Genomic DNA, 22,262 nt, shown 5'->3' with positions numbered 1-22,262 from the left:
ATGATTAAATTCAACAGAATATTCCTACGTCGGTCAGAAAGTACAAAATGATCTTGCCTTTTTTGCCACTATCAGATATATCAAGCCAAGTGACGAAAATCTCCATGCATCGTTATGTAATAATTGTAATATATCGTAAAATATATGTGTGTGTGTGTGTGTGTGATGAGATATGATATGATATATGTGTGCGGGCGAATAAGTGAAGTAATTGAAATTATTTGATTTAAAAGAAATGCTGCATTAGAGTGTAAGCGTAGACTGAGAATAAAGATTACATATAGATGCAAAGAGTCTTTTGGTTAACATCGAAGTGTTTTATGTATTGTGTAAACATGTGTGAATACACTCTACATCCTATATAAGGAATGATGTAATGCATCACGTATATTTTTGCCTCACCGGTAAAACCATAAAATTTAATATTTGAAGGCTTGAAAATGAAAAATAATATCACGAACTCGTGATATATCCGCTTCCATCAATCGTTTTTCGTCAATGGCTAATACATTATATTTTGTTCCCCAAGAATTTATTTCATTCATCGTAAATTCACTCATATCATGTTTGTCGTACTTCGACGTCGGTGCTGTTCGTTCGTGGCATTGCACCGTCGATAATTTGCAATTTTCATACGTTGGATCTTTGTCCAACGTTTTGAGCAGCTGACTATACTCTCGTACGTTCGCCTCTCGTTGGCCGCTGATTTCGATCGATAATGAATTCATTAAATGTGTTTCGGATGCAACACGAGGCTCGTTCACCATTAGCGCGCTGGACATTTCACCCAACGCCTCGGGTCTTTGAGGGTTAATTGCGGACATGTTGCGGAATTCCATTAATCGAAACGGCTTTCAAGGCTCCTCTGGTATTTAAACTACACGTTCGCATGCTATTCGTGGCTAATATATGGCCCTATCGCGGCTTCCCTCTTGGCCAACCTATCTGTTGAATATAAATAAGTAAACTCATTGTTGTATACATATTTGCCCTAAATTGGCTGAATTTGTAAATCTTCGCGTTTGACGATCATCTTGGGGATAATCGTTGATTGTATCTCAAAAGTTAATATCTAAGAATGAAAGGAAGAAACAATGGATTATAACATTTTTCGCTTTGCAATATATGTTGGTCTATTACTTGGACATTTTTACCTACATTGTCGTTTTCTCGTTGGCCAAGGGAAAAGAGAATCGGGCTGTGTAACAAATCGATTTCGATCAGGTGGACACTGGCTCATTCTTTTAAATCGATCGACAAGAAAAAGTCCGAAGTACTCGGATGGACAACATTGCTCGGATGTCCGTATCTTTGCTGCTTGTTTCGTCCATCCACCAAAGAAGGAAAACGAAGGCAGTCGACCAAATCGAATGGAAACTCGTTTCTCGGGAATAGCCTACCGGAATTTACGAAGGAATTGGCCTTCTCGTACTATCTGACCCTCGAGGTTTCCGCTTGCCTCTTGACCATACCGAGCTGTACTTCTTTTTCCTCCTCCACAACCTCTACTTTCTCTACTACAGGCGTCTCTTTCGCGATCTACGTCGCACTGCGCCCGGTCCAACGCTGCATGGTTTTACGGTAACATCCTTGCGTTTCAAACGGTTTCATGGTAATCCTCCTTCTCTTCCTCTTCTTCCTCTCTTCTTTCGATTCTCTTGTGGAAATGAAATTTCATAAGCTGCTCCTCTTAATCCTATCGTAACCCAAGCGGTTTGCGTTTTACATATCCGCCGTGGCGATCCTCATTGAATTGCAGACGCATCGGAATGCCTGGATTTCTGAAATCGAAGGACGCACAGCAAGCGTCCGCAGGAAATCCGGGTTACTCTTGTATAAGCTTCGCAGACTACCGAATTCAGGAAATTGACTCCCGAGCTTACGCTTCCTCCTTCTATCTATTCCTCCTTTCATCCTTTCTCTCTCCCTTCCTTCCTTTTTCTTCCTCGCTATATATGTCCTTACGTACGATTGCCTCGACTAACGTTATACATATATTGTTAAGACTTTTATGGCTCGCTTAGGTTTAAAATATGTCCATATTTTCGACTTCTACCTAAACATCTACCATAACTTATTTATACATTCTATCGTTATATCCCGTAAACGAAATATTTGTTTTCACAGTTCCATTGGTCAACATCAGTGTTGTGGAAGGAAAACCAGCGGAATTACCATGCGATATTACTCCTCCGGGAGAGGACACCTTACACATGGTTTTCTGGTTTAAAGACGAAGCTGGTGTGCCACTCTATACGTAAGTATTCCAATTATGCTATTGTATATATCTATAAAATAAAACAAATTAAATTCGAACGATTTTAAAGGAAAATATCTTTTTTCTATCGAGGATAGAAAGTTATCAAATGAATCGGATGTTCCGTCCAAATTTAATAAAATCAAATACTCTTCTATTTCGTTTGTAATCCTTAATTATTTTATAATATATCGTCAATTGATTTCTACATCCGTTCTATTTATTTCCGCACGAAGAAATCTGCATATAATAGGGTTAGTCGACAAGCCAAAGTGAAAATTTTACCGAAGGTCGACAATTTCCGACAAACTCATTCGTGAAGCTTTTCTGCTCTCATGGTGACTGCGAAAAATGTCGAGTGCTTCAGGAATCTACGGTTCTCCGACTAATATGCAATAAACTACCCTCTTCTCCTGTGCCTTGCCCAAGATTTTCTAAAGCATGTTACATCACTAGTGCATCATGATAGGAGAGTATATGGTGCCATCGTGCCGTTATTAAACGTACGTCACCGTACATCCCTACATTGCTTTTAATGCTTTCGACTGAAATTCCTTCTTGCATTCCAAAGGACATTACGCTTTTACGTTTATAAAATAATTCTTTTTTTTTATCGTTCTCTGTCTCTTGTTCTTCTAAATTCAATTCAAATTTTGATATTCTTATTATCTATATCATCCGATCAAGCATTTAGAATCTATTAATTACGTCAATAAATATCTATTATGAAATGTAACAAATATTTTATGCTTCGGCAAGTAATCGTTTATGAATTAATTATTTCAAAATTATATCCATACATTCCATCATCATTTTATGATAATAAAAAAAATTAAATGCATACTCGTTGTACTTTACTCGCTCTTTTTAAATTTTTGCTCAAAAAAATATGTGACGATTGTATGATTAAGGAATAATCTTCGATGTTTTTTATGATCTCTCAATGTAGATGAAAAATTTATTTAAGATAATTTCAACGAAGAAAGGATAATCTTTTAGTTCATTTCGACGTTCAAACGTATATATGCAAGTAAATGCATTTTCTTTCCCTCTCACGATTATAATTCTTTTCATTTTTTTTCTGCTTAAAAAACCACTGTGAATTTTCTTTTATACTTGGTATTAAATGAACCAATGGAAAAAACAAAAAAGAAACTACATCAAAGAAATCCTGCGACCATTGCGTTAAATAGTCATCCATGCTACTTACCAATAAATATATCGATTTCTGTGAAAGTATTTTATGTGTACTCGAAGTCGTCGAAGCAAATGGAGCCAATAGACCAATCGAGTTGCTTTTTAATTACATTCTCTTTTATATTAATATATTTTTGTTTGACATTAATAGGAATATTCTATGCTTTTTTCCACATTTCCCCTCTAAAAATATCGTGAGTTAATTTTGAACATTTTTACAATATTTAAAAGATATTTTATCTAAATTATAAATGTGCATATTTATAATATGTATTGAAATCATTTTCATTTTCTACGAAAAAAGGATATAAAGGATATAAAAAATTTAATTTTATCATGTAGTTTATAAATCATCAGATTTTAATTTTTCGAGCATCAACGAGAGAAAAATGGTAGCGCTATAATTGGACGTAACGATTTTTTAAATGAAAGCACATAGCCCGAAATATTTTTATCGTTGATGCGTTGCAAAAAATTGTCCAAATTTATTGCTTGTATAATTTTCCGTTTTTAATAATTTATAAAATCGGAAGTTGTGATAGAAATGGACCGTTGAATAAAAATAGAAAAGAAAAAACGTATATTTTGTTTGGAATAAAGAATAAGTTCCGATATTGTTCATCACTCTTTTTCCATACTTCTTGACAAAAATTTCAATGTTACAACAGCAAAAATTGTTGCTACGAAATGATCATTAATTAAAGTATGAAAATCAAAATTTTATTAAACCAATATTGCAATTTCTACAAAAGACAAAAAATAACAGAAAATCAAATGCTAAAGAATCTTAGAGAGAGAGAGAGAGAGAGAGAGAGAGAGAGAGAGAGAGATTTGAGTGTTAAAGAAGAAATAAAAAGAAAATAAGAAAAAGAGCTTGATAATTAAGAATGAAAATCGCAATAGCGAACAATCAGTCAACATGGCATGTAATTACAGTGTGTCAATAAATTTCAATCGGTGATAAGCGAAGGAGAATACGGGGGAGACGAGTTTGATGTTTCCGAGATTCTTGCAGGTAGCTTCATTGGCGGATAATTGATAGCCATCCCGATATTCTCCGTTGTTTCCTTCTCGTCCTTTATAGGCGGCGTCAGCATCGGTGTCATTGTAGACGTCAGAATTGCAACGTCAGAGAATCAAACAAAGTATTGACCGCTTTTTCGCTCTTTCGCTCATTTGGTAATCGTTTCTCTCAAAAGAAGCAATTAATTAACACTCCGACTAATTATTTCGCTCGCCTGTCTATTTTAATTAAATGTGAGCAACCATGTTTACATATTTTTCATTTCTTTGAGATCTAAATCATTCTTTTATCGTTAATCAATGCAATCTTTCCAATATTTGTATCATAATGTTAGATCCCAAAAAAAAAAGAATTACAAATGCGTTATATCATTGTTATTAAATGATATATATATATATACATCGATTGTTTAACCCATAAATGCATAAGTTTTTACAACGATTCATAAAATTTAATGCACGATGCATTTTTATCATCTATATAAATTCCCACCTCCTGATCTCAATTATTAATGATTTATTTCTCTAAGAGGAAAATAAAGGATTAATTCTAGAGCCAAATGACCAAGTTGGACACAGCTGTTTCTCGTAATCCATCCATCTATTACTTTCTATGACGCCTTGAACAAAAACATCTGCTCGAGAATTATGGATAATTATGGAATAAATTTCCTACGATTCGATAATACGTCAGGATTGAACGTTCTCCCATGGTTAGGACGTCTCTACAGCATGTAGATAAAAACGAAAATTCTCCGTTCAATGGACGCGAAGATAATGGCGGTTGGAAATAGAGAGAGAGGGAAAAAGAGAGAGAGAGAGAGAGAGAGAGAGAGAGAGAGAGAGAAAGAGAAAGAGAGAGAAGGAAAAGTCCTGTGTTGTAAGTCCCATTGGGAAAGATAAATAACTCAGCTATGCTACGGGAATATAAAAAAGAAAAAACATCGGGTGTCCTACTGTTGAAAAATAAAAGGAAAATATAAGGACAAGAAAAAGAAGAGGAGGAGGAGAAAGAAAGAAAGAAAGAAAAAAAATAGAACAAAGAAACAAAAAACGAGGACTAAAAAGCGAATTTCATTCTTCGAAGAATTTCCCGTTGACAAGATGCGTTCCGAATTCAACCATAGCAAATTCACCGCAAACCGACATGAAACCGCAACTTCATAGCACGTTAGAAAGAACACCGCAACCGCTGAAGCAATACGAAGCCCTTGCTACTTTCAATGCGATATGACTTTTTAACATTTCACCAAATAATTTGCCGTTATGTCCGAACTCCGGAAAACGCGGGACGATCGTCAAAGTGTATTGCGTTTAGTTCTCTGCGATTTACAGTCTTAGCGTGTATCGAATCAATTTAATATCGAGAGAGATGGTGGGTGAGACAGCCAGTAAAACGTTGCACGTTCATAGAATCTACCGATGAAATACGTTTTAATCTGGAACAGCTGCATATTGTTGCCAAAATAGAAATGTTCTCTCGTTTTAACGATATCAACTGCTGCCGTGTTTCGAGATGCAACTAACTATAAATCGTTCTCGTTACGATCTCAGTACACGTTTCTATATACGTATATATATATATACATATGTGTGCTCGCGGCACGAAGCGAGCATTCCACGAAGTCTCTATCGATTCGATAGCATCAATGAAACGGAAAGAGAGAAGAAAGAAAAAAGTGAAATGGAAAATATAAAACGATACTTTGGGAATTTCAAGTTAACTATAGTTTTAAATAAAACTTCTCTTACGTTCTGGCAAAGGATCTTGCATAGGAATTACTTCATGAATAGAAGAACGCATGGCGTTTGTATTTCACGCGTGTAACTTTAGAATACATATACGCAAATGAGGAAAATGATCAATATATATATATATATATATATATATATATAAAGAAAAAAAACAGAAAAATGAAAAATCATAAGAAGAAAAATTCATTCGTATCGTGATTGCTCTAATGCAAAGAATACTTTTGCAATCGATTTCGATCAAATATTTCGTATTGGCTTCAACATAATTGGAAGTATGATTGAGCATCGTGTTTCATAGATCGGCCAAGCACTTAACCCTTTGTTTATCGGTTTCATCTCATTAAGGAAGTATTTCGATTCTCGTCGTGGACATATCAATGTTGCGTGCGTGCGTAGGAGCTCTAATTATAACATACCATGCGAGGAAGGCTCGGTATGCCAACTATGCCTCTATCATAGACCACGAGCGGCAACCTGTAAACCGATACGTTCACCACCATCGTAGCTATCTGCAAACGTTGCGTACTCTCGTCGAAGCTACACTTCTATCTCCTCTACATACACGATTCTATATACGTGTATAGGTTCGCTTTCTACAATGATTATCGAACATTTACGTGGCCGGCAACCTTTGTCGCCTTTAACACATTTGTTCACGATTTAAATGAATGTAATTCACAACTTTTTTTTTTTAATTTCATCATTACTAAAATGATCCGACACCATCGACAAATTAACGAATAAATATTTACATCCTTTACAAGTATCCTGAATCAATCTTTGTTAACTTTACTCCTATTACTGCTGTCAATATTTGTCTCGTTGAAATAGATTTTGGTTGTATTCCCATGGAACGCTATCTTTTTTTTTTTTTCCTTTTTTTTTTATTAATCTCTTATCTTTATTATCGTAATAATATATTTGCATTATATAACACAATATTTTTCTACTTGATGTAATTCGATCTATTCAGATATGTCAGTTTCAATGCATCTTCTTTTATATTACTTATATAATTTCATATAAAGAAGCTATTTTTATTCATGACAAAAATACATTCTATATATTTAAAGAATAATTTATCGAAAAGATTCGACGCTAAAGAATTATATGAAAACATATATAACATTTTACATATTATAAATAAATTCATTTTCCTTTAGAAATATATATATATATATATATATATATACCAACAATAATTATAATGATATAAAGCAGTATATAGGAGCAAGACACCATCAGTTAACAGTCGACAAAATTATATTTACCTGCTGGAGGGTATAGCTTGCCATGTAAAGGATATCGATAACACCTGCCTCGGGCAGGTAAATAAAGCATCTTTGACTTGGACGTAACATGCTCGTGTTGAGCTATGATTAATCCTACTAAACTCATGTTCTAGCATCGTGCCCATTTTTATGTCGAAAAATGTAAAGCTCGTTATTTGTACTGCTAATGGTCCGTTTAAAGTAAATCATAAAACATAACACTAGGATCGCCTGCTATCGCGTAATATTTGATAAATGCCCTCTACGGTCCAGGAATCCTACGGTTCTTTCTAGAAGCAGATATTTCTCTTATTGCATTCACGATAAATCATTCCGACGATTGGACATTACGTCCTTTCGAATTCATATTCTAGAGGAGTTTTCGTATTCCATGTGAGTGATTACAGTCGAGGACGTCGAAAAATGATTACTTTTTCCAAGCAAAAAAATGTTCGATAGATGTACCAACGATAATACGAAACAAAAATAAAAGTTCAAAAAGGTATACTGAAAAAGAAAAAAGAAAAAAAAAGAAAAAAGAGAAGACTTGAAAAATAAATATTGCCACATATACGTTTCCCTTTTTATTAGTATAAGCTAAAATATTGGTTGTTCCAAAAAAATAAAAAAATAAAAATAAAAATAAAAATAAAAATAAAAAAAAAAAAAAATAAGAAACGTATAAAGATGATTGCAAAAAGTCGTCTTGATTCGTAGTAATACCGACCGTATATATGTAGTACGTAAATAGATACGTAATAAGAGTCTTGAAACGTGATAGGTCGGGATCGAGCACGACTAGCGCCGTGTGTTTTCAGTGAAACCAGAAGCAGTGGGTATCTTAGGGATTCGTTCCTGGATTACAGTGGGGTCGAAACTGGCCAGGGGTCGTGCCCCTCGCTCGTGTCCTCGGGGTCACAGGTCACAAGATTCTACGGCTTCTCTCTTTCTTTTTCTTTTTTTTTTTTCTCGCGTATCCAACGACGATTTTATTCTCGATTCACGGTCTCTATCGTTATCCCTTCCCACGTACTGGCATTTGCACTATAAAGCAGAAAGAGAAACTTGTACGAACGAATTCTTTAAAAAGAGAACGAAAACGAACGAACTGAGACGTTGTTTATTCCGGTTGGGTGCTTTAGGAAACCCTAGGAACTTCTCTGCTCTGATACTCCCTATCAAAATACATGAATAACGTATAGATTATCACACGAACGTATTAACGTACAATATGCTATATAGTTATTCAAAAATGGATTCGTTGTAGGATTTGTGTACTCAAAGATTTTATCTGCGGATGGATAATCTGTTTTATAAATGATTTATTACTTTTAGATGGATTCTTATATTCCTTTCTACGTTTTATAGACAAAGATTAGAATCGGAAAAAAAAAACATTACAATAATAATGAAATTGATAATCAATGTTTCATCGGTTAATATTATGAATTCGCAGGAATATTAAATCCAGCATCGTTACGCGAGAACTCTCTTGGCATCGTCGACGTACTGATCATTAATCATTTCCCTTTACTAAAATTAATGTATGCGCATCGTCGTGATCATTAGAATCGTAGATAGCACTCGTTAAGAGAGAGGAGATGAGGAAAAAGAAAAAGAAAGATAAAGAGTAAGAAAAGCCCAAAAGGTATAACGAATAAGTATCCGCGAATGCGTTTCAGGTAGTGAAACGTAGGTATTTCACTCTCTCGTCTTCATTACAATCCTCATAAATCACAGTAACGTAGTTTCGCTCTGTTCCATTTCTATCTTCCTCCGTCCCTCAGAGCTCTTTGCTTAGTATCGACTCTCTCCCTCTCTCTCTCTCTCTCTCTCTCTTTCTCTTTCTGTCCCTTTAGATATCCTTCAACGTTCATAGCCATAGCTCCTTTGCTCTCGCATATACGATACCCTTTGCATTACACGGTAAATAAGCATTAACAACGAAGAGACTTCGCCCTCTCACCATCGCTGGTATGTGCAACCATAATCAAGGAGGAACGATAACGAGGAAAGGAGGTGGAGTAACAACGCGTGCTTGAGCGTGTATAACAGGTGAGGGTGCACCGACATACCTATCCCCCGGGTCAAACAGTGTGTGCGTTTGCGATCGTACAGGCGCGCAAGTGAGAACGTGTTCGGAAAAGGGTAAGAGAGAGAGAGAGAGAGAGAAAGAGAGAGCGAGAGAGAGAGAGAAAGAGAGAGAGAGAAAGTGAGAGGGCAAAGAGAGTGGAGATAGGAGAGAAACGTAGCAAGGGCGCTTATTCATGGATGATAGCGTGCACAAACCGAACGAGGCTACGGCTCCGCGTGCAACCGCCCCTAACCGCCATCGCCAACACTATCATCCGCTCGAATAGATTATAGAATAATACCCGAGATTCGGATCACATAATGCCCATGATACCTTCGACCACCACTCTGCCGAACTTTTCTATGCTTTGGGCACGAAAGCTTTCGAGGTTCCTTCGATCCACCGCCTGACCTCAACTTTTCCCTTTCGACTTTTAACTCGAGTTTGCAATTCTGCGATGGTTACTTTATAAAGGAAACTAAAAAAGAAAAAAAAAAAAAAAAAAAAGAAAGATACTCTTTGCCGCTAACTTCTCTCGAGGATCCTTTCCTACACTTCTTATCGTTTATCATACGGTTAGCTAGTGTTACAAAAAGAATCAGAGAGACAGAGAGAGAGAGAGAGAGAGAGAGAGAGGGAGAGAGAAAGAGGGAGAGAGGAGATAGAAAGAAAAAGAGAAAGAGCGAATAATAACTAAGTTACGTTGACTCGCAAAGCGAATAAAAGAAATGAGAGAGATTTTTATCGATCTAGAGTGCCACAGTTTATTTTTCCATTGCTTCAGAGAGTTTCGAGTATTACTTTAGAGCTTTGTAGTCAAAGTTGTTCGCTATAACTTCATGGCATAGTCAGTCATATAGCTCTGGTTTAAAAGTGCATAGGTAGGTAGAAAGCGGTACTATTGGAGCAACGATATATTCCCAGCTCGATATCGTAATTCGGCCTACAGGCTCGACTACTCAAGCACAAGGTAACCGCCTCGATGCATTTCATGAACGTCCAACTCTATCCGCCACGCGGCTCTTCCATTTCGCAAAAGGACCTTTGTGCGTTGCGTTCGCAATATTTGCTTCGACCACCGTCATCTCGCTTCCTCTCTCCCTCTCTCTTTCTCTCTCTCTCTCTCTTTCTCTTTCTCACTCTCTCTTAACCGACCTCCTTTCGTAGTTGTGTTCCAACTGCCAACGTTGTACTCATCGTTTTACTCTTCGTTGTACATAGCTCACTATCGGATGTTTGCGTCTACTCTGGTCACGCATATATACAAGTACGTTACCGTCAACGAAGTACCACGGAAACTCTGTCTCTTCGGTCCCGTCGTCGTTCGACTCCTTTTCAAACTCTGTAAATAATTATGAGGAGAACGCTCTAATACACATAGTAGACCGAAACAAGTTAAACGAACATCCGACGCGATACATCCACTTCCTACTTTAACTCTTTTCGTGTTAAATAGACACAAGGGATACGTTTGAGTCATTGTAAAATCATAACCGAATACGTTCTCATGCTACTTTATTCTAATAATAATGGCAATTGCTATGAACAGTTTCATGCGGAAACATATTCACGGATTGGAATCTATGGATATATAAAGATTCGTTATTTCAACGTAACTACGGATCATATTATATTTAATATAATCGTCATAACTTTTATGATATTCTTTTATATTTTAAATCTGATTAAATATTTCTCATTTATATTCAATAATTCTTTTTTGTACATAGGAATGTTTAAAAAAAAGTGGACATTTTCTTTCCGCTAATATACATTGAAATTAATTTAATAACGATTCGTTGATTGACAAATTCATGTAAGATTAAGATGCATTAATATAAAATCGTTATGTCGCACTAAACATCTCTTGTTTTTCTCAACATTATTTTTCGATGATTTTATTGCGACGGTACCATCGCGTCAATAGTTGCGGATTGAGTGCGATAACATCAGGTGCTACAGTTACAGTAATAAAAACAGCTGCCGTGTATCGGATCAGATATCGAGTTTCGGCAGATGATGGTACGATAAAATAAAAAAAAAAAAGTTCCAAACGAAAATGTATGAAAATTCTAAAGCGAACTCGATCGAGCGTAAAATTCGGGACACCAGCGGCCGAGCGATCGATTATGTTACTTCAAATTTAAATTTTTCACGCGTACGAGCAGATATGTAAATATTTCACGATGCTACTCTCTGATCGATGATGCAGTATCGGAACCTGGCAGAAGCTTGCTTATAACGGATGGTTACACTTCTCGCGACGATTTTTACCGTATCATGAAATACAGGTCATGATAGTAACGAAATGTTCGACGTCAAACAGTCGGATATCATATAGGATGAATATAGTATACAAGAAGATACGATTATAAATAGATATTAAACCATGTATTTACATTAGTATCCGATAATTTATGGACTTGTACCATCGCGAATATACAATCGTTTAACCATTTATAAAATCCATCCTCTACTATCATTTTTGTAATATCGTTCAGATACGCCCAAAGTAATAATAACCATAACTTTATTGGTCAATATAAATGACAAAATGGCTATGAAAAGATTCCTAAAGAAGGAATAGTATTATTACGTAAGACAAATGGGTGGTTTATTATTCGTAATTCTAGAGATATTTCCACAGTACAGCGAACGTTTTATTATTAGCTAATTTTCTTATACCCCGTACATTTTATATCATTGAAATCACTATACATTAAGCATCGCTATCGACGAAACTAATTCTTTGTAGAAAAATGACAAACGTATTTATAAGCTCGACCAAGCCAACACGAAACTTGTAAGATCTAAAGATCTTTGTCGACAGCTCGAAATGAAAATGAAAGAGATTAAGAACGGCGACCGTAGAATTGCAGGGAATATACCTATGTGATTTATAACGTGCTCGCGGAACAGTGCTTTTCGTGTAGTCGGTCGCACCGTTAAAACCAATCCAAAGTTATGCCGTAGTACCAATGTGGCTCTAAATCCAACCATGAATTCTATGAACATTTCCGTTCGCGACATAATAACGGAGCGAACTGTCGTTTGGCGCGATTAAAAATATTGGATTCAACAAAATAAGTACGAACAGTCAAAACTCGTTGCGGATATTTTTATAAGCATAATACATTTAATCGAAGAATTAAATTATTTTTTTAATTAATTTATCTTTGATCCATTTTATTTTCTAACCTTTCCATCATTAGAAATAACGTTATGATCGTTAAAGTAATCATCTATAAGGAACTATCGCGAAATAGAAAGAGTATAATCTTGTACCGCATTGACTTCCATGTGAATTCATTAAAAGCGTGGTAAACGTCGTATTAAATCTTGTACGATGCTCGAAAAAAGCTCTCGAAAGGTCATACTTTCGGTAGTTGGAGTCACAGCGAGGGTACGACGTAAGACTCTTTATCGTTCGCTGTAACACCTGCGTAACCCTCGTTACACGGAGCACGCTCGTTAGAAGTGGAAGGCGCGAGTCGTTAACTCTACGGTCGCCTATGTATCCGCCTACGTTACACATAAAATTCCAGCTTCAAGTAAGATGTAACATCTAGGATATAAACGTATATCGCCAAGATATATAAATGACGTTTTTCATTATGACCCTACGTTACGCTCGGCATTAGTCACGCGTGTAAAACAGTAAGGCGCAAGTGAAAAATATATCCGCGAGACTTCGCGACCGAGGTTTACTACCACTCGCGTAGTAAGTGTTGCGGTGAGTTGCGAGAATCTCGGACATTCTTTATAACCCTCTCGCGATCCTGCTTTTCTCTTAGAATTTAGCTCTGCTTTTATTTGAAATGTCTTTATTCGAAAATTTTCGTGCCGATTTTAAATCCTTCATAAATTATTTTTGTCTCATGTTATTCTAAGGGATATGATTTCCTCTTTTATAAAAAGAAAAAATAAAAAAATAAAAGAAAATAAAAAAAAGAAGTATTTAAAAATAGTTGAAAATATAAAAATTTTTCTCCCTTTTATATCTATCAAATTTATATGAGAACAAAGCTGATAAAAATTTTCAATCAATATCGTATCATTTAAGTATTATTAAAATGTGTCTTTTTTATTCAACGTCTTAACGATCAATTTCACAGTAGGGGAAAGAAAGTAGGTCGTCGGCTTAAACGGTTAATCTGTTTTCTCCCACTCACCAACTCGTTCTCGTTGCTTTGATAATTATTAAGCATGCAAGTTTCATTGCACGAAGGTATCGTTGAGGCTACCACTGATGGACAGGTGTAAAATTGGACTGCGGTAAATCTTAGGCTCCTGCCGGACCTACCTCCACCGCTGAAACGTGGATTAATTACGCAGGTTGACAGTAGTGCGGTCGTACGCTCTGTGTCCCGGTTGACGCTGCGACACGCGGAGATTGTCCTGATTGTGAATCTCTTACTCGTCCTTCCGCTACGTCAAATCGTATGGAAACGACGTATCGTACGTCACGAACAAACTGGTGTCGCGTTTGTGCAAGAGCATGCGCGTGCGCCTACACCTCCATTCTTGGTTATGCACTTTCATGCAGTGTACTCGGCCTTGTCCATATATGTACGCGAACTCTTCTGTACATTGAACATCAAGAGAAATAATTTATTCGCGCGGCTTACTCCCGTTAATTAGCCATCCTGGTTCTCTATTGTGAATTTTAATATTACGGGCGATCCAGCATTTCAAATCCGCGTCTTTCCAACATTGTGTTACGCTTGTTCAAAGTGATTTACAATTTACATTTGCGCTTGAACATTGCTTTTTCCCCACAAATGTATGTATTACAAGAACAAATATAATCTATATTTTCGGAGTACTTCATACGATATTAAATTAATAATAATACCTACGATAATGATATATCGCAATTGTATAGCGAAGGTGATTATTGAAATTAATGACGAACGATCGATGATTCGTTTGTACGGTGAAAATTCGAATTTTCGATACCATGCGGCAACGAATAATAATTCTACCACGCGCCTGGAGGACGTTTGAAATTTCGATATTAAACCGTTGACAGGTGGAAATACCATTACGAGGGGAAATCGCTTTTCCCTTTACCTCTCATACATACGTCGAAAGTACGTTCCTAAAAAAGCTCGGGAAACGTGGCCTAACATGACAGATAGGAAAAAAGTATTCAAGGGAGGATGTTCCGCCACGCGGCCGATTTCTCCGATGAAGATTCACGTGGGATGCGTTATTCGAAAATAAACAAGAAATATTTTATGCCACTGACAGTGCCGATACATCTGAAAAAGGGCCAAGTCCACCTCTGTAAATGTCTCCTCGTCTATCTCCATTTAAATTGCGTTGCTTGGTAATAGTTAACTTTAAAAATAGTACCTCTATATTACTCGCTTGAAGCACTCTGAAATGTCCTGGGATAGTCCCAACACTCATTCTTTCTCCATCTTCCTCCATCTTTCTCTCTCTTTTTCTCTTTCCCTTCTAACTTTCTTTCACTATTTTATCCAGACCAGCTAACAGTCTTCTTTTAATACAAAGCTACGAGAAGCAATGAACGCATTGTTTGCACCGCAATAAGAGGAAACTTATTGCTGGCTAACTAATAACGAACGATTCCCATGCGAGTAGTCTTTATTTTCTCCAGAAAAGTGAACTTCGGTAATCTCACTCTCCCTCTCTCTCTCTCTCTCTCTCTCTCTCTCTCTCACCCTTCTTCTATTTCTTCCTTCTGTGCCCTCTTTCAACCCTCTCGTTTCTCTCCCCTTTTCGACATGTCGACGATACAAGAGTTACAAACAGCGAGCAACAGCCGTGGAAAAGTTTTATCGGAATCAGAAGAAGAGAGGGAGGTTTTAGGAAAGCGGTTAAAAGTGCTACACGTCTAGCATTACGCATCGGATTGGATTCACTCGGAAATTTAAAGAGGAATACGTAGTTTCTCTCACGGTCTGTAAACGATTACGATGCTTGGAAAACTGCTTCCGTAGATACGGCTTCTAGGAACTCTACGGAGAAAGTAAGATACGATGGAAGCCGATGCAAACCCTTCGACTCTCGTTTACCTTGCGTGGAAGATAAGAGTCCGGAATCGATCGATTCAACTTGCGGAAATAAATAAGAACTTACCTTCCTATCGCTTTATCTGACAGCAAGTTATACAATTTTCCGTGTGTTTTCAGGATAAAAGCAACATAAATTGCAATAAAAGTATCATATAGATACAATGGACAATAAAAAAAATAACCAATTCCCAATGGGATCCGTACTTATTCTTATAATTTGATATTTGAGAGTTTTACCAAATTTTAGACTAGATATCTGTATATATATCTGTAGATATATCTATAACAAAAAAGCCAAGTTTTGAGTCGATACGTTTTGTAATTGTGTTATCGATTTATACGATATACGTTATTTCAACTGAATACGTGCTCGAGAAAAGCAATCCTGTAAAGCCACGAATCGACGGTTAACTTTTTATTTCCTGTCGATGAAAACTGTATTTTTATTTTTGATCGTCAGAATATAGCCGATACCGATGAAACGAGCGAAAACATGTTTAACGACGGTTCGTAAATCAGTAAAGCGAAACGTTAAAGTGCATGGTTCGCAAATAACAAAAAGGAAAAGTCTTAAAATCCATTGCATATGAAACTCCATCATGGAGAATTACAAACTATGATGATCTCTAAATGGTAGTACTTATATATATGTGTGTACTCATATAATATGTGCCTTATATCAAGTATAGAACGCTCTTGAAGTTTATGGTAGCAAAGTAAATTTATAGTTGCTCGCTACTGGAAATTTTCGTGCTTGAACAAACACAAGTTGAGCGATCCTTCTCGGAGTTAATTTCATCTCGAAGCACCTTCGTGATCTTTCGTTAGTGACCACCAACGAACGTATTGACTTCTGGTACTAATAACGAATGATTCCTATTGGAATCCTCGATCTTTACGCTCGTAACCCGATATTTACGAAGCACCCTGGTAAATTCGATACACGCTCTCCTTCAACACTGTCGTCGTTCTGAGAATGGCTTCTAATGCTGCGATACGAGCAGTCCTTTGTCAAAAAGCACTCACCATCGACGCTTACTCGATTTCGATCGCCATTTCGATCACCGCTTTCATTCGATTCTTTTTTCGACCTTTACTACATTTACGATACTTTGATCGTTACAAAGAAATTGTATTTAAGTCGTTCTACCAAATGATCTCGCTTTACTAAAGTTTTCTATTAAACATACATCTCGTACCATTAGCCGATTAATCGATTTTACCTTTCGACTTTTCGATCTTTCTCCCTTTCCCATCAACTTTTCCTCCATCATCGAAACCACTTACGTTACTTTCGTTCAATATAGATATTACCGTTTGAAAACTTTTAAAACTTCTTAATCGAGTCTGTTAATGCGTTCAAAAATTCATAAAAGATATCACTTCCGTTATAGTTTGTTACTCCCGTAAGTAGACATTTGGAGAATTTATGATGTAATATCGATAGTGTTACTACAAGAAGTAACCACGTAATGGAAGATGAAAGGAGAAAACGGTAGGAGGAGGAATAGATAGTACAGGAAGAATGGACAATTACGTATTCAGGGAATCGAATGAATCGCACACGAGTGTAGAGTTATAGGTCCGAACAGAATGTGCGATGCAGGTGCGAATAGAAAGCCATTTCATTTTGGTTACATTTTCTATTGGTCTGGACGACGAAAAAAGTCAATAGAAAAAGGAGATCGGCTTGAAAAATAAACGATTCTATGTGAACGAAATTAAATGAGCACAAGGAACGTTTCTATAACGTAGAAAGACTTGCTTTTGGTGCGTGAGGAAGAAATATGGCTCTCGCGTGCTCACGATAAGCGTCTTGGAACAAATGAATAAGGAGAGAAGCGCTGAGTGCTTAATACGCGAGACCTTTCCATTCCAAGATTTTTCCAAGTGAATCGTGTGTACGTCTTGAATATAACTTCATTGAATTTAACAAGAGAACATTCAGACTTATAAATGTAGGTTACTTAACGAAATAGATCTGAAATGAAGGAGAACATTAAATAATAAATGTACATATGTATATATTCTGTATAATAATAGTATTACAAGTTTCTCGACAATGTGGTTCTTTCAAAAGTATTTATACAAGTTTAACATTTTGATATTATCCAATTGAGTTAAAACTATTACATGATTGATAGAACTTAAAAAAGTTGGAAACGTTGAAAACAAAAGTTTATAGTTTTACTATTACCTTTTTATATTTATTTCTCGTATGTTTGTTTTTAGTTTTTTCCTTGCAGTCATTCATTTACATACCTTAACATTATTTTCGCAACAAAAATTTTAATCAAAATTGTCGTCAGAAATAAATATAAAAATATATATTATCTTACGACAGATTGTAAGAATTTGTCAAAAAAAAAAAAAAAAAAAAAAAGAAAAAAAAAGAAAAAAATAAATTATATATAAGTTTATACTAACATAAGAGGTGTATTTTTATTAAAAAATAATTTCGTTTAGCAACATCAAATATGTAATACAATTCGAAGAAAATAAGATAGAGATTTTCATGTTTATTGAATATGCGAAGATCTGCGAGGAAAAATAAGATAGTTGAAATTGAATTAACCTAGAAATAATAACATAGAAAAAAATGATAATAATAACAGAAGCTTTCCTATAAAACTCGATAATTGTCTAAATGGCAAAAAATTCTCATATCTGCGATATCCTCTACTATCGGATTGTTCGTAATTGTTTTTGACTCTCTTAATCCTCGTTGATCTTGTTCACCTACCACTTTCATAGAATTTCTTTCAAAAGCCATCTTACTAACTCGTACCTCCTTCCCCTCTCTTCCCACCCCCGCCCGCCCCGAGTTCCACCGTACAGTTTTATTACAAGATATTCCGAGCACCGGTCACAACGATTAAAGTCCAACAAAGATTTTTACTTTTTGATAATCCATATCGGCTATCCGTCGCTCTTTATTTTTCCTTTTTTTTTCCTTTTTTTTTTTTTAACTTCTTGCTTACACCTTTTCGTTCCATAAACTAAATCTCCATGGATTGCAACGTGATGGCTTATATCGAGCGTCTGCAAAGTTTACGAAGCCCATCATTCGTCGTTGCTCGCGAAGAACGCCAAGAAGACGATTATTCGCGAAGATAAAATTTAACGGTTTACTTCAAGACGGTATTTTACATTTTATAACGGCCAACTTTTCGATAGCCCAGCATCGCGAAACGTCGCGGACTCGTTTTACCTTTTTTGAGTTAGACTTTATATCATCTTTTTTTTTTTCTTTTTTTTTTCTTTTCCTTTACCCACGATCTTTATCGAGTGTTACATAGTTACTAAAAAATAACGAAAGATACTTTTTTTCCTTTAACAATATTAAATCGTGTATGCGACTTTTTCATCTGTTCCATTCATCGTAAAATAAGGCGAAAAGATATCGTGACTAGTCTTACAAACTTTTATGAAAAATTTCTTACCCCTTCAATCGCGATGCCATTTTTTTTGTTTTTTTCTTTTTGTCTTTCTTTTTTGATTTTTCCTTTTTTTTTTATTTCGGTCACGCGATAACGACGAGACAGAACACTTTTGGAAATGAAACTTAACAGGGAATTTTTGACGATGTGTATAATATCGTCGAAGCAATTCGTTTACCCCCGAACGATGTCGCGCTACTTCGTGAACTATTTTGAAGCACAGATAAAAGCACGATCTCGGTACACGAAAATGTAACCCTTCAAATTCTCCAAAAAAAAAAAAAAATCTTATTTCATGTCCCTTATCCGTCGTATATTGTATCAAGGAAAATAAGGAATTATTTTCTGTCTATTCTTAATCCTTCATTTTCCATATCGTTTTTCATCCTTTTCTCGGCTATTTTAACTCTTCATGTTTTTGTTTCCAAAAACGAAAGAAGTTGAAAAGATTTCGATCCAGTATGCATCCACTTGGTTTCCTTATTCATTTTCGTCCATATTCGTGAACCTTACAATACGATGTTCTTCCTGACTCACTTCCCTTTCTGCCCTCTTTCAATTCTTCGTCGTCATGAAAACGACTTTGCTGGACGTTCCATTGGAAACGTTTCTCGATCGACAATCATTTTCTTTTTGATACCCGCGCGATCACATGCTATCGAGCTACCGATGTGGAATTGAATTAACCGTAAAATTTTTCTCGTAATATCGAAAGAACCGAAAGATCGAACGAATACTACTCCAACAAGAGGAGCATTTTTGAAAGGTGGAGAATGACCGATCGTACGGAAGGTATCGGTTATTATGCAATGCGCACTGTAAAGGGCGTTTTCTCGAGAAACGAGACCATGAAAAACGTTTTATCCTCGGTTTGTTGTACCGAGAAATTGAGGAGAAAAGAAAGAAAACTCCTTTTGGTTCGCTTAACGCTTTATTTATTCGAGCAAAGAAATAAAATTTCTCTCTCTCTCTCTCTCTTTTTCCCTTTCTCTTTCTCCCTTTGGGACCATCCGATCGTTGAGACCAATCTGAGAAGCTAACGCTCACATAATCGCATTTATCTCGAAAGATTCATATTCTTTACACTTCTTCACCTGTTCGAGTTGTAACTTCGTTAGTCCAATTAGTGGCGTCACTCTTTTTCGTTCGAACAAATTGGAAGAAAAGTTTCGAGTGGACTATCTAAGGCTGTTAGGGAGAGACTTCACCCTTTTCTTTGGACGTTGCGACGCGCCAAGACGAAAAGGAGAACAAGGGAAAAGAAAAGGAAATATCTGGCTCGTCGTTTGAAACGTTTCATTGTGCATTATCTCGTTAGGACGAACCATTGGACAGAATCTAAACGGATCGGCCCCTCCGATGAGCGTGTTTAGACGAAAGCTACGCGGAGAATGGGCTTGTGGTGGCAGAGGTGGCAGCAGTAGCAACGACAAAAACGAAGTTCTATTCAAGACGCATCGTCCCCTTGGTCCTCATTCTCCTCATTCGGTCCCGACGGCGGTCGGGCCAGCCGACAGTCGTGAACCCTTCACAAGAGCGACCTCGAAGGCACTTTCTTTGATCTTAACCTCATCGAGGCAGGCCTCTTTTCAAGCGTTTCACCCGGCCGCCTCGTAATAGGTACCCTCCGCGAAAAACCGACCCACCAAGAGAATAATCATCCGGAAATCGTCGTACCGCTTTGGAAGGGAAAACCTCGAGAGCGTCTTCGAGCTTTACCCTTCTTGCCTTTTTCTTCTTTTCTTCTTCTTCTTCTTCTTCTTCTTCTTCTACTATTTTTTCCTCTTCTTTTGCTTCTTTCTCCCGTTTCTCTTATACCAACCTTTCTTTCCCTTTCCCGGGTTCCCTATTTCTTCTTTTTCTTTTTCTTTTTCTTTTTTTTTTCTTTTTTTCTCGACGATGTCCTCAAGATCGTCCTCGAGAGAAGTATTCGAGCTGCGAGAGGGTCGAGATTGCACAGCCCTTTTCTCCTTCCTTCTATTCCTCTACAATTTCTACCGTGTCTTTCGCTAGTCGTTTCCAACGTCGTGAAACCAACGTCGGAGAGCTCAGCGCCAATGGAAATTATTATCAAACAAGTAACGAGTATAATTTACGGGATATAAGATGGAACAAACGCTCTGATTTTCAGGTCTACGAATTTTTATGGGAAAGAAATGAGGAGAAAAGAAAAATATAGTAAAAGAAGATTGTCAAGGAAAAACGATAAAAAAAAAAAGACGTTTCGTGGATTTTCCACTCGGCACCTCTTGCCGTCGACGACTGCGAAAGTTAATTTCATTGAATCGAATTAAGGATGTTGTTCCTGCGAATACACAATTACGAGAGGAAAATAAAAAAGAAAAAGAGAGAGAGAAAGAGAGAGAAAGAGATAGAATGAATCTACGTGAAAAAGTGAATTTCATGTAATTTGCAGTTGTATTATTTCGCGCGCAAATGTTTTTCACTTCTAATTTTTTTCCATCGCCGTCGTCAAATTTCAAACATTTCGAAATATAGTCAGACGTTTTTCTTCCGGCTTATCTTCTGTGGATACACCATATCGTCCTAACTTTCATTGCTATTCTTTGAATATCGTCGGCGTTTCAATTGTCATATATGTTCTAGAAAACAAATGTTAATGTAATTTGATATTTCTATTTTCCGAGCTACGGTACTATTCTTTACGTTTCTTATAAACGTTACGCTCGGAGTTCACGCGGAATTCAAAGTAGTGAGCGTGCATGCGTAGAAATATGAATCAGTATCTTGCGTCTATAGGTAGTATCTCGAAGGTGACGCGTTTCTTCCTTCTATCAAGACTCCCTTTGTTTCGTGAGACAACCTTACTTCGTAACTTACCTCAATATCCTTGGAAATATTTTCCAAAGTTTATAGCTAACAAATAGATTTTGCGCGTCGAAACAACGATGTGGGTGAGAACGCGTAACGCATAAATTTCCATGAGCGATAGTAAAAAAAGTACGTAATAAAAGTAAGAGGAAATATACTATCGAAAATAATAATAATAATAATAATAATAATAATAATAATAATAAGACAAAATAGAAAGAAAGAAAAACGGACAAATCTCCTTTATATATCTCTGAGTCTCAATACAAATTGGAAAGGAAGAAGAATCGCACCAGTGCTCGTTCGTGACTAAGCTAATCCTCAAAAGAGCGACGAACTCTAAACATCCATCGAAGAGGGAGAGTTAGA

The 22,262-nt window shown here is 36.5% G+C and overlaps 1 protein-coding gene across 1 annotated transcript in view; it reads left to right on the top strand.

Moving 5' to 3' along the window:
- Positions 1-22,262, top strand: part of LOC118440970 (kin of IRRE-like protein 1) — a 282,991-nt gene that overhangs the window by 106,568 nt on the left and 154,161 nt on the right. The window contains exon 2 of the mRNA XM_035864751.2: positions 2,128-2,257. Coding sequence (XP_035720644.1) covers positions 2,128-2,257 — 130 coding nt within the window. The remainder of the gene's footprint in view (positions 1-2,127; positions 2,258-22,262) is intronic.

This window comes from Vespa mandarinia, chromosome 6, assembly GCF_050613455.1.
Source record: "Vespa mandarinia isolate Hongniang chromosome 6, ASM5061345v1, whole genome shotgun sequence".
NCBI classification, from domain to species: Eukaryota; Metazoa; Arthropoda; class Insecta; order Hymenoptera; family Vespidae; genus Vespa; species Vespa mandarinia.
The sequence above is the reverse complement of the archived record's forward strand: the minus strand, read 5'-3'. Positions and strand labels throughout refer to the sequence as shown.